The sequence below is a fragment of the Anthonomus grandis genome, chromosome 1, assembly GCF_022605725.1.
Source record: "Anthonomus grandis grandis chromosome 1, icAntGran1.3, whole genome shotgun sequence".
In the NCBI taxonomy this organism is placed as follows: Eukaryota; Metazoa; Arthropoda; class Insecta; order Coleoptera; family Curculionidae; genus Anthonomus; species Anthonomus grandis.
In genome coordinates this window covers 5,964,363-5,977,381 of record NC_065546.1, presented here as the reverse complement: position 1 = coordinate 5,977,381, position 13,019 = coordinate 5,964,363, and the positions used below count along the sequence as shown (strand labels likewise).

The following is a 13,019-nucleotide window of genomic DNA, read 5'->3' as shown; positions in this document are numbered from 1 at the left end:
ATTAAAGTCTCCTATGATTAGAACTTTTCTGTTTTGTATAGTTTTATGTAGAACTAGAGGTTCTAAAAATTGTTCGTAATAATCTTTAGATATAGAGGGCGATTGAGTAATATCCATATTTTACGGGGCTCTTCGAAGGCGAGTGGTTTCGCTCTAATGCAGACAAGGTTCCTGCATTGAGGGGGATCTGTCCATTTTCGCTCCCAGTAGTCTATGGGATTGAACTGTTAGGTGAGAAGTTCTTATGATTGGTCTTCTGAATCGTGCTCCGTTTCTGCATTATTTAACTGCATCCTGAGTATGGTAAGTTGAGGGTTGCCTTGTATTATATACCGTCAAATCATATAAAAAAAGTATTTTCGAATTAGGAAGAAATTTTGATGATATTACATAGCTGAAGATTTACAAGATAAGTATATTTTATTTTTAATTTAATTTTACTTTAATTATCTTGATAACGGTAGTAGATATAACTACCGAAACGTTCGTTCAAATTAGGTATTTTTTAAAAAATAGGTCTTGTTTTTATCGTTTTTTAATTTTAATATTCATAATAAAGTTAGGTAGGATATTGAAAAGAAGAAACGAGCGCAGAGATTAATAAATTAAACCTCAGCTCCTAGGTATATAAAAAATCTATTATACCTCAAGTAAATTATTGTATTTAAAACTTATTGAACCTGTGTAGTCTACGGTTGAAAAACCAACCCACGTGGTGAACTTAGGGAGGATGTTAATCCGAGTTTCCAGCCGTATTCTTCAGGTGCATCTTATAGGTCGAATCAGTATTCTCTCTGGAGTGACTCCAAGATACTTAGAGTGTGTATTATGACACAATAGCCCTCAAAGTAGACCTGGAGCTGTCTATTCGGTGCTCTGTTGCCTTGACTTTAGTTTCCATTTAAGGAAGTATCTTCCCAAGCTCACAAAGTGTGCAAGCATGTCAGCATCCGTTTCTTTGAAGAAACTAGCACTAAGTCATCTGCGTAGCTGAACTTCCGGGTCTAGTTTCAGTCAAGTCAGATATGTATCAGGGCCAGAACAGACCCGGGAGGCAGTCCGTCTTCAAGCATCTTTGCTGAATTTATTTTGCTACCCAGTATAATTTGAAATACCCTGACAGTAAGTATACTATTAATTGATATGATTTGATAAAGTTTGCAGGGTAGTTCGTGTCTCCAACCATTCTCCAACCGTCGTAAGCTGCAAAGAGATCCACGGCTGATGTCTTCACATTGTATTGGAAGCCTGCTTCGGTTGTTAATGACATGATCTGTTCTGTGCACCTTCTCTTTGATCTAAAACCAGCCTGCTCGATGAGGACCGTTTCCAGCATTTTGCTCCGGATTCTATGATAGAGAAATGTCTCAAGAAGCTTATAGATTGTGCTTAGCAGCGCGCTATATGGCGATAACTTTTTGAAGCTTCATTCGACTGTCCTGGTTTGAGAATAGCGACGACTCTAGACTTTTTCGTTGCGCTCAGAGTAGTTCCTTTTTCCATGATCTTCCTGAAAACTGGGCTAGTCATGGATTTGTATATTGAAGTTCTGGGTTGGTTCCATCAGGTCCTGGTGCTTTTGTAAAACTTTATCTACAGTGAATGGCCACGAAAACTCAATTTGTTCCTGGCTTTAATTTCCTGTTTGATGCAAGTTCAGCGAGTTCTATTCCGCGGTGTTCTTAATGTGGATACAACGTGGGAAACAATTCTGTGTGGATGTATTTCCGTGTCATTTTTTGCAAGTTTCAAATTCAATAAAATAAATTAAATTCTTATTTGCGTTAAACTTATATGAACCAGTGTTAGTTCTGAGTAAGTACCTACCTAGTTGATAAGCTGGTGTGGATTAATTATATTTTGTAAAATAATTTACAGTTGATAAATAAATGAATAAGTTACCACCAAGTTATGTGTTAAAAAATCACAAATGTAGATCTAATATTTGTGATTTAGGGAAAATGTTTTTTTAATACTACCCAACATAACTTTAAAAGACACATTTTTCATCTCTGTTCCGACATAAAATAAACAACAGGCTGTGAGAAAAGTAAGTTGATAAATAACTTTTTATAATTTAGACCAGTATAATAATGTCTTTAACAAAATGAAAAGAAAACTGGATCTTGTACTATCTAATATGCAAATAACTAATTTAGAACACTGTGGTAATCCAATTCTTGATGAAGATCAGTACCATCCTGCTTTAAGTTTGGTTTTACCGATATCTTTGAATCACATAAAAAATAATCATTACATTAACTATGAATATATTTATGACTATTCAATGGGCTTTGGATTGCAATTGGACTTTTATAGGTTGTATACATTATTGAGGGAAGTTAATTGGGCAGAACTTGAAAAGGCTGACAATGTTGACATGTGCACTCATGTGTTCTATCAAAAGGTTTATGAATGCTTAGACCTGGCAATACCCAGAAAGAAAGTTAAAATAGGCACTTGAAAACTCAAAAGTTTTCCAAAATACTTCTCTCAAGAACTAAAGAAAAATATTAAGTTAAAGACACATCTGCATAAACAAATTAAAAAAGGCACTGCCAATTTTCAAATTAGGAATGAATATAGCAAAATTAGAAGTACAGTAAAATATCAAACTGCACTTCGAACTTATCATGAGAATATCGAGAGAAATGTCAAAACTAACCCAAATAGCTTTTGGGATTTCGTCAGGTCTGGGCTTTCAAGACCTGGTGTTCCGGCTGAGGTATGCTATGGGGAGTGTACTGTTAGCGGTGCTCAGGAAATAGCTGACACATTTGCATTATATTTTAGCTCAGTATTTCAACAGTCTGAAAAACCTAACTTTGATAAATCTAGTGGCAACATTTCATTCTCCAAGATCTCTGAAATGCAAATTTAAGCAGCCATTAAGAGATAAAAAAAGGCCACTGGCAATGATAGTATCCCCTCATAAGGGTTGTTCTGATTTCTTGTGCACTCCATTAAAAACCATTTTTAATTTGTGCCTAAAAAACACATTTCCAGAAGTGCTTAAATATGCTTTGGTTACTCCAATCCTCAAATCAGGAGATAATTCTTTGGTTGACAACTACAGACCAATTAGCGTTCTTAATTCTCTCGCAAAAATTTTTGAAAACATTTTATAGCAAGATATTTTGAGCTCTTTCATGAATAAATTCTCTCAGCAACAACATGGATTTCTACCAGATGCCTCAACTGTCACCAACCTCAGCACTTTGACTGAGGCAGCTGCCAATGCAGTAGATAGCCAAGAGCAGCTAGATGTTGTCTTGACAGATTGTGCAAAGGCTTTTGATCAGGTTGACCATGGGCTGGTGGTGAATAAGTTGGGTAAATTTGGTTTCTCGCTGAAAGCATGTAGGTTTATGGTATCTTATATTACCGGAAGGCCTCAGCAAGTTAAAGTTGGTAAAAAATTGTCAAAAAAACTTGGTGGCCCAGTGGTTCAGAGAAAATAAAATGTTATTAAAGATAGATAAATGTCAAATTCTAACCTTCACAAGAAAAATGCAATTTATAAATTTTGATTACAAAATTGATAATTTATCGTTAATTATATACAAAAATATGATATAGATCTCTTTAATATTATTATTCGCCAAATTAAGACTGATTTTGTATCCTTATCTGATTAATCATTTACTTGTTAATCTGTTCTTTTTGTTTTTGATTTTTAATTGTAAGTAGGTGTATTTTATTAAATGTTATTAGTTTTAGTGTAGCTTTAGTTTCATCATTATTATTGGTTTTCCTTTTTCTTTTTGCAAGCCAGTAAGCGCTCCCACATATAATTACATTTCAAATGTGTTTGTAAGAGTATAAATAAATAAATAAAAATCTAGCTATAGTAAATATTATGCTGACGTACATTCAGTCGGAATTTATCATCCATTTAGGGTATTCTATGATCTTTTAAACAGGAGTAAATTTACTAAAAATTATTTATTAATTACTTTTATTAAAAATGTAATGTTTCTTTAAAAATTCATAAAAAATTTATTGGATCAATATAAAAAAGTAAAATTTGTATAACAATTAGTAACCGGAAGCTTACTTAATCCTATAACACATTTTTTAGTTTAAATAATAAAAATACATGCATAAATACAAATCCTTAAAACTAACACAGAGCCTTATTTTTTTTAAACTCAATATCTTCCGAAGATAAATCTTTAAGTGATGAACATAGTTTTATACCTGTTGTATTCACGTATCCAGAGCGAGACAATCTGGTGCTACGTCTAACCGGAGTAACTACGAATTTCTTAGTTTCTGGCTTGCCTCTGTAAACAATTACGGTTTTAAATTAGAGGCATAAGATATTATAATACATACTTTATTGTATTACGCTGCATTATTGCGAACTGGATTATGGTAGATTTAAAGGTTTCACGCGCTTCGCGAACTATACGCTCGCGTTGTCGATCCGGTTTGTTATTGTCTGTACTAATATTCATCAGACTGAACTTCTCTAGTAATTGGTCCAGAGATTTATCCACTGTTGTTACCTGTTTAAATATAAGAAGTTAATGTAATAAACTTTGCAGTTTCCTATTATAAATACCTCAGCTCCTTGTATTATGGCAGTTTTGTAATACTCAACGGCCTGGTGAACGTTACCGGCAGACCTTTCGATGGCGGCGCGACACTCCCAATATTCTGGTTCATCCTCGATCTTATCATATTTATCGCGTATTAGTTCAAGCCAACCCAAACACTGGTTTCGGGGGTAATTCTATAAAAAAAAGTAATTATTCTAAAATATTTAAAAAGTATTAATCCTTTATTACGTACTATAATAAAAGATACTAAGAAACAACCTATTACAAAATATTGCTAGAAACTATTTGTAAAAGGGATACATTGAACGCAGACTTACCTCCTCAATTAATTTTTGAAGCTCAACCATAGCCTCTTTTGCATATTTAGTTATTTCCTCTTCAGAAATTCGATTTTTATTTTTCATTTCTTCGCCTTTTTTAGCATTTGATTTAGCATCATCTGTCTGACCAATGATGCCTAAATCCTCATAGCTGTTAGATGTACTCGGTATTTTCTCAATGTTTTCCTTATTTTCATCATCTTCTAAACAATTGGATTGTGCTACAGTGTTATTGGGGTTTACATCAGTTGAACTGAAAACTCTACAACAAAATTTACATTTTAAACTAAATCGTATTACATTGCATTTTTTACTACCTACTAATAATTTTAACATTAACACCCTATGATGTCTAGTTTAATTGTCTGTAAGATAAATGTTACTAACCATAATTGTACCTATAGAACACCTGTTGTTGAATATGGTGTTATCCTAAATATAACTTTTGAGAAAATCAATTTACATTCAATTTGGCCATGGTTAATTAAGACACATTCTGTCATCAATATACTTATGGAAAAACTTAATTTATGCAAATTAAAATAACAGAGTTTATTTTTCATTACATAAAATTTTAGTGAATACTAAATTATCAAAAAAATTACCTTTAGCTCTAGTTCTTGTATTATGATCGTGACTTACATAGTTTTTAATACAGTCATGAGAATGTATGTATGAAAAAATCGTGGTAATAAATAATGCTTCATATATTGACACAAAAACATTTTTTTTACACCAATTAATTAGAACTTAAACCTAAAATACAAGAACTCATTACATCTAACCAGAACTTTAATATTCATAACACTATATTTTATAATGAAGAGATTCACCTTAACCTTTTTAATGAGTTGTTAAAATCACCAAATATAAATAGATTGTATAACAATTAGGCCAGAAAACTTAAAAGGACTTAAATCTGGTAAAGGTACACGAAGAAATGAGATCAAAGTACCTCAATATTGATAGTATAAGTATAAATAACAAAGAAATTAATGACCAAATTCTAAGAAAAGTTGATACCCACATAGAAAATATGAGAGATTTAGTAAAAACATAAAAAGCTCTTTGTTATGGCTGCGCTGATAATATAAAACTTAAAATACTTTCCTTAACAACTAACAAAGTTGAGGCTTCAAATCATGTATTTACTTAAGTGACTTATTAGCTAATATGACCGAAAAACATGTTCTTAATCATCTAAACCAGAATTTGAAGAACTTATAGACTTTATATAAGTTCAAAAAACCTCAAACAGTCGCCAAAATTATTGATGGATCCAAATAATTGGATAGAAAATATTGTAACTAAAAATTTTCGATTGGGTAGTAGAAGCCGTAGAGCATTTGATAACTTCTACTCTTGGTACAATTGTCAACCAAAACCAAGGCTTCAAACTAGAAAATATTCAAATTAAATACCAAAACGTGAGGTCTTAGGACAATATTATATGTATCAGAAACTTGGCCTTTTGAAACCTCCTACAGTGGGGAACTAGCTGATGATAGCTACATAGTATTCCGAACTGACAAGAACTATGAGGAAACAGGCGTTTTACACAGAGGAGAGGTAATGGGTTATGTCCAAAGGAATCTTAACTCTAAATTATAAATATTTTTTAAATTCTGATCACACCTTTGTAACAGAAGATTTTACTTATTGGACTCATTACAAACATTAACTAGGGTAATTAGAACTAATGGAATATAAACCAATATATGTGATGAAATTTAGCAAGATGCCTAAGATAAAAATATTTTTAAAAACACTAAAACTAAACCTAACCTAAGCTAATATACCAATTGCTTCAAATTCTTAATCAAGTTACTCTATTATTACTCTATTTATTAGAGATATGTTACCTGGATCCATACTGAATAAATTAAAAATTAAGATTCTTTGATTTTATAGTATTAAGGTTTCATAAATAAATAACACGGTCGTTGATTTCTTGCATTTGCCAATTTTTAATATTGAAACTCTCCAACATGCTTCTATACGAGACCATAAATGAGTGTCTTATTTTGCTTAAAGTAAAAGTATCTCAGAAACAGCTTTTGCTTTTGAACTTTCTAAATGTGATCTATGTGGATCTGGCTGAAGGCCTCCAGATTAAGGAAGCATATTCCAAATGTGGTCGCACTATAGTATTATAGAGTCTAATAACTAGGTCAATTTTAAAGCTTTTACTATTCCTAATAAGCAACCCCAGAGATTTGTATGATTTCTCGCGCTATAGAAATATAGTGTGAGTTGAATCTCATAATCACTCTGATACACTACTCCCAAGTCCTTGAACTCAATAATATTGTTTTCCCTAGAAAATGTTGTGATGTTGCATTTTCTACATTTATGGGCATCTTATTAGTTTTAAACCAGCTGCAAATGCTGTTTATATCTCTTTGTAGGTTATTGCAGTCTTGTATACTTGATATTATTCTATAAAATTTAAAGTCATTGGCAAAGAGAAGCTTTAAGGTTTGAATAAATAAAACACACTACTTGTATTCAGTTCATAATAAATTGAAAATTGCTGCCTAACGCTTTCGTCCGTCCATCATCAGGGCTTAAGACATTTATTTATTTACTTATTCATGCCAAAAAGTACAAACTCTTACACAAGTCAAAATACAAAAAAAAAGTATTACAATTAAAATTACAATAATAAAACCTATCTAGTAATTATATAATAAGATAGGATAATCCACAATTAAAGGAAAAATACATCAAGAATCAAGCGTTAAGCACTACGTAAAACTACACAATACTCCTAAAAATTTCACTCCATAGTGCAAAACCCCAGATTTGATCTTATCGAGTTTTTAATTTATTTTTGAACTTTCATTTTTGTATTTTTCTTCTGATATATGTGAACATTTGTAATGTATTGACATGAATAAATTGTATTGAATTGACAGAGCCCGACAAATTACGGATAAGGCATATGCATCTTGACAATTTAGACGACAACTCTTCAATGTGACTCAGCCAGGTTAAACCACCATCAAGAGTGACACCAAGGAAATTTACTGTTACATTCGGGAAAAGCGGGGAAAAACCAAGATCTCAAAGATAAAAAAATTATCTGCTGGGTTTTAGTTTCGTTCAAACATAATCTGTTTGAAACAGCCCAGTCTTTCAAGTTTGCACATGGCTCTTGAGAGATGCGAGAAATACTCGCTTCACCAGCATCAGCAATTAAGGCAGCTATGTCATCCACATAGAGATAAAATACAGGGCAGTATGGCAAATAGGCAGATCGTAAACCAAGAAAAGAATAGGCCCCAGAACGGAACCTTGTGGAACTCCATGTTTCAGTGGAAAACTCTTCACATTGTCAAAGCTATGACACTATTAAAAATGGTATTCAACATATTTGTCTATGGTCTCTTACGGCCGAAAGCGCTAGGCAGCAATTTTCAATTTATGATATGGTGAATACATGTAGTGTGTTTTATTTATAAAGCAAACACAGCATACAACTGATACACTCATTTTAATGTTTTAACCAGGCTCTCAGAATCAGATAACATATGAACAGTATGATGAAATTGATAATGGTGTGGCATAACTCAAGAGTCTGTACTGGGCCCATTATTGTTCATTATATTTACTAATAATGTATAAAATGATTTAAATTTATTTACAGATATTTGCAGAATAAATAATTTATAAATGAATCTAAATAAGTATAAACACATAAGCTATTTTAAATCAAAACAGGTCATTAAATATCAGTATAATACACTGAGTTGGGCATTACATTTACAAGCATTTTAAAATTTCCGCTGCATATTAAAAATCTATGTGAAGTATGCTATCGAAAGCCTAATGTAACCTAAACCATCTTAAGATTTTCCAGAGAGTTTTCCAACTATAAAACATGTTTGTTATTATTTTATGCATTTGTTAGATCTAAAATAGAATAGGTATTGTGAGGTCTGAAACAAGTCACATGTTAGATTTGCTTATTACAAAAAACATGATCCTGTATGTATCCTGCTTTACCAATTCTAATTTCAAATCAAATCAAAATATGCTTTAATGTTTTTCAACATTATACATGAGTTATATCACATATATATCACATGAGTTATAAAAAAAAACAAAAGAATATAATAATACAGAAAAAAATTATAAAATGGTAACTTGAAAGATCCAGAAAAATTTGAAATAAAAAAAAATAATACTCACAAAACATCTCTATAAAACTCTTTTAGGCACTAATCTGCTTTTTTAATTAATAAACTCACAGAGCAGCTAACCTGCTTGCTACTATTCATGACTTTGCATTCCAGGGACAAGTGATTATACATTTTCATGCCCTCAGATATAATTGAGTATTTTGTTATATGGTACTCTTTGGAGCCCATAGACATAGATTGGTAGTATTATATCTTGTTTGAAGTTATATGTTGGGCTCCTGTATTTTTTATAACTCATTTGTACCATTATCAGTATAGAAACACAAGCTAATGTGAATATTCCCTCCTGAACAAATAGCTGCCTACTACTGTCTCTAAAGCCTATTGAACACAAATAACTCAAAGCACAGTTCTGCCAGACAAAAAGTGACAAGTGAACAAGACTTCACCCAGAGAAGTCCCAAAATTAAATGCCATATTTGAAATGGGACTCTACTAGGGGAAAGTACACACTTCTAGCCTTCCCCTTCATATAAGAAAACTTAACTGTTATATTAGATTTATCAACCATTTAAAAAGTTTTTAATTTACTAAGGTATATTATACATTAGACAAGTTTTTTAATAATGTTTTGTCTTGATTTTCATGTATGTGTTATTTGAAAAAAAGTTATTGTAACTCTATTTGCTTTCTGATATCTATTAGTCCAAACTTTTACTGACTTAGATTTAATAACGCTTTGTCAATAACTGTGGGGCAATAAAGCTACTTTTTGAATTTGAATTAAGTAAAACAACTTTTTAAAACAACAATGTAGGTCTGAAATTTCAATTTTGACTCAATAAAAACTCCTAAAAATTCAGAGCATTCTCTATTATAGGCTCTTCATTCAATGATGAATTTGTGGGAATACACTTCATATAAGGATCAACTAAAACTTAGGTATATAACTCTTGACCAACATCAATCAAACAGTAGGATACACTTTATTTTTTTATATACTGCATCAGAATAATACTGCCCTCCTTGGTTAAAACGTCCTAACTACAAAATTTTCTTTTTTTGGCTTATTACATTTTATTGACCTATCAAATGGTATCTGCCTCCTTGGCTAAATTAGAAAGTCCTAACTACATTTTTTACGCCTTAAATTCACCTAAATATATTATTCGATGTGCAGAAAAAACGATAATCCCAAATTAAAATGTCCTATCTATCTTTTTCTAAGTTTAAATGTCCTAAGTAGCTTTCCATTTCCTTTCATTCCAAGTCTTTTTTTATATTTAGGGATTTCAGGTGTCTCTGGAAGACAAGAATCTAAAAGTTGTTCAAAACAGGAGGCATAATGTCAAATTCTTTGGAATGCAATAACTCAAATTCGAAACCTTCAAACCACTTGAAATTTCCAGGACTAAAAGTTCAATGGAGGCTTGAGAACTGTATGGTTTTTGGAAAAAATCGGTATACAGGAAGGGTTGTTTAGGCCAACAAAAAATCAAAGGTTGAAGCCAACAAAAGTCAGGAGAAAAATTCTAAGAGTCGTAAAAAAGGGCCTAAATGAAAATATGCCTGGATTTATAGTCTAGGTTTCAAACTCTATGAAATGCTTTCGAATATGCCCCTACTAGCATATTCGAAAGTGCTAAGCAAAGGGGTTGCGGGTCGAAATAAGGAAGATTTAATTTCACCTTTCTTTTAATTTTTTTTTAATATAACAGAGACTTATGTTACGATCTGGCTTGACGACTGTGCAGCTCAAAACAAAAATTGGACTTTATTTTCTTTTTGTTTATGTTGTAAACTCTATCAAAACTGAACTGCCGAATTTGGAAATAAAATATTTTCATCTGGCACACACTTTTATGTCCGCGGACTCGTAAAACACGGTAGGGGTATCACCAAGTAGAACAATTATTGAAAAGGTATGGTAAGATGATCGATTTTAATGATTTTAAATCGTCTGTAGAAATGGCAAACTCATCTAAGGTCCACATAAAAGAGATGAACATACAAAACAACTTTTTTGAAAAGTTTGGAAAGATTGTTCATCCAAGTTTAAGCTTCAAAAAAATGTTCTCAAAGCTTACTTGCAGAATATGGTACATTGGCACTTTAAAAGGGGATAAAATGTGTTGTCCTACAAAAATGCCTTTTCGAAAGAACCAAAACCTTCTTGTTGAACACAATGTCGAGGTGTAAAATTAAAAAGAAACAAAATTTGATTTCTAAGCTACATCCTATTATTCCGGCTAACTGAATGATATTCTGGAGGAATTAGCCGTTTCCCAAAATAATGATACTGACAATAAAGAAAATGTAGATTTCCAGTAAGAGTAAAGCACTTTTTCCATTCATAATTTATTTTCATACTGTTTTTAATGTTCTAATGTTTTATTAGTTAGTAATTTAGTTATAATGTTAATTTGAAATGTAACTCCTGTGTCTTTAATAAAAATCAGTCCAAATATATATATATATATATATATATATATATACATATATATATATACATATATATATATTTTTTTTTTTATAATTACTTTACTAAGTTAAAAAGTCCTATCTAACTTTTTTTTCAAAAATTTCACCAAATATTGAATCTAGTCCCTTAAACTTTACCCACAAATGTAAAAAGCAAATTTCTAAGCATATGAAAAGAACCAGGGAATTGCTTTAAAACATGAGGACTGCATATTAGTTTTCATAAAATCTCAATTTTCTCAGCTTTATCGATTTGCGAGTTAGGATGTTTTAACTAAGGACGGCAGAATAGCTCTTCACAATTTTTAGGTCAAATATAAATAAATGTAACCAAATAATTCAAAGATTAGATTTATTTTGCATAAGAAATAATTTACTTGTTTGGCACATCAAGTATATATTGGAAAGTTAATAGTGTATAGTTGTTAATAGATAGGTATTAAATATTTCAAGAATAGACTAGATTAGGTTAGATACAGACTCAAATATGTAACCACCTCCAAGGTGTTTGTAAAGAATAATAAATGAAATAAGAAATTATACCAATTTTAACCTAGTAGGCCCCTGTGTTTAATCTTCGAATAGTATTTAATATACAACTCACCTAAAGCAACTTAGTTGAGCTGGAGGCTTACCCCTTTTCGCAAGCCATTTATCAAGTCTTTCCTGCAATCTACTTAATTCTAATGGGGCAGGAGTAGAAGCCTGAAATAAACTGACTCTAGCCTTTTTTTCTGAAAATGGTGTGGCTTGATGAATACTGCGTCGATCATATGCCATTGGGGTCTTAAATACAAATCCTTTACATTTATTTTCTGAGTCGCCCCTTATTGGTGAAAATTCTGGAAAATGAGGTGTGGGAACATATAAGTTCTCTTCTGATCTCGATTGATTTAGTTTTGGAACTTGAATTTTGGGGGGCATCATTGGTTTTGGTTTTGTCCCTTGTTGCAATTTATTTGAGCCTGTTTCTTTTGTAGGTTTTGTTTGTAAAAGCTGAGTTTTTGGCTGCATAAAAGGTCTCCCTTGTGGTTTGGAAAATTTTAGGGATTGTGTTCTTTTTAATAGGGGCTGTGGTGGAGGCCTTTGCAGTGCTAAACTACTCTTACCATTACCAGGCATATTTTCTGCATTGTTCTTTAAGACATGATGACTGAGTGAGTCAAGAGATTTTTGAGTCATGACTTGATCAATATTGATACCAGCTTGTTCCAGTTGCAGAAGTGGATTGGCTTTCAGCATTCGCCTATAGCTAGTCAAGGTATGTTTCACTGGAGGTGGAGGAGGCATTTTTTTGTGCTTTTTTGCTTTATTGAGATCTTCTTTGGCTTTTTCGTTCATCGTTATTCTGTATATTTCTAACTGACTAGATAAATTGATTTTATGATCTTATGATAGATATCAGAATATTCTTAATAAAAAATGACAATACTAAATTATGCTTTTAAATATTTTTCTAAGAACAAAAATATAACATTCAACGGTCATCTGTATCTCAAATATTTAAA

At 31.7% G+C, this 13,019-nt stretch overlaps 1 protein-coding gene across 1 annotated transcript; it reads right to left on the bottom strand.

Annotated features, from left to right (window-relative positions):
- Positions 1 to 3,926: 3,926 nt before the first annotated feature.
- Positions 3,927 to 13,019, bottom strand: LOC126742311 (uncharacterized). The gene is made up of 5 exons (XM_050448961.1): positions 12,116 to 13,019; positions 4,883 to 5,147; positions 4,568 to 4,738; positions 4,339 to 4,511; positions 3,927 to 4,286 (listed from the first exon to the last, which is right to left on the bottom strand). Exons 1-5 carry the CDS (start codon positions 12,850 to 12,852, stop codon positions 4,124 to 4,126), a joined length of 1,509 nt encoding a protein of 502 aa, XP_050304918.1. The 5' UTR covers positions 12,853 to 13,019; the 3' UTR covers positions 3,927 to 4,123.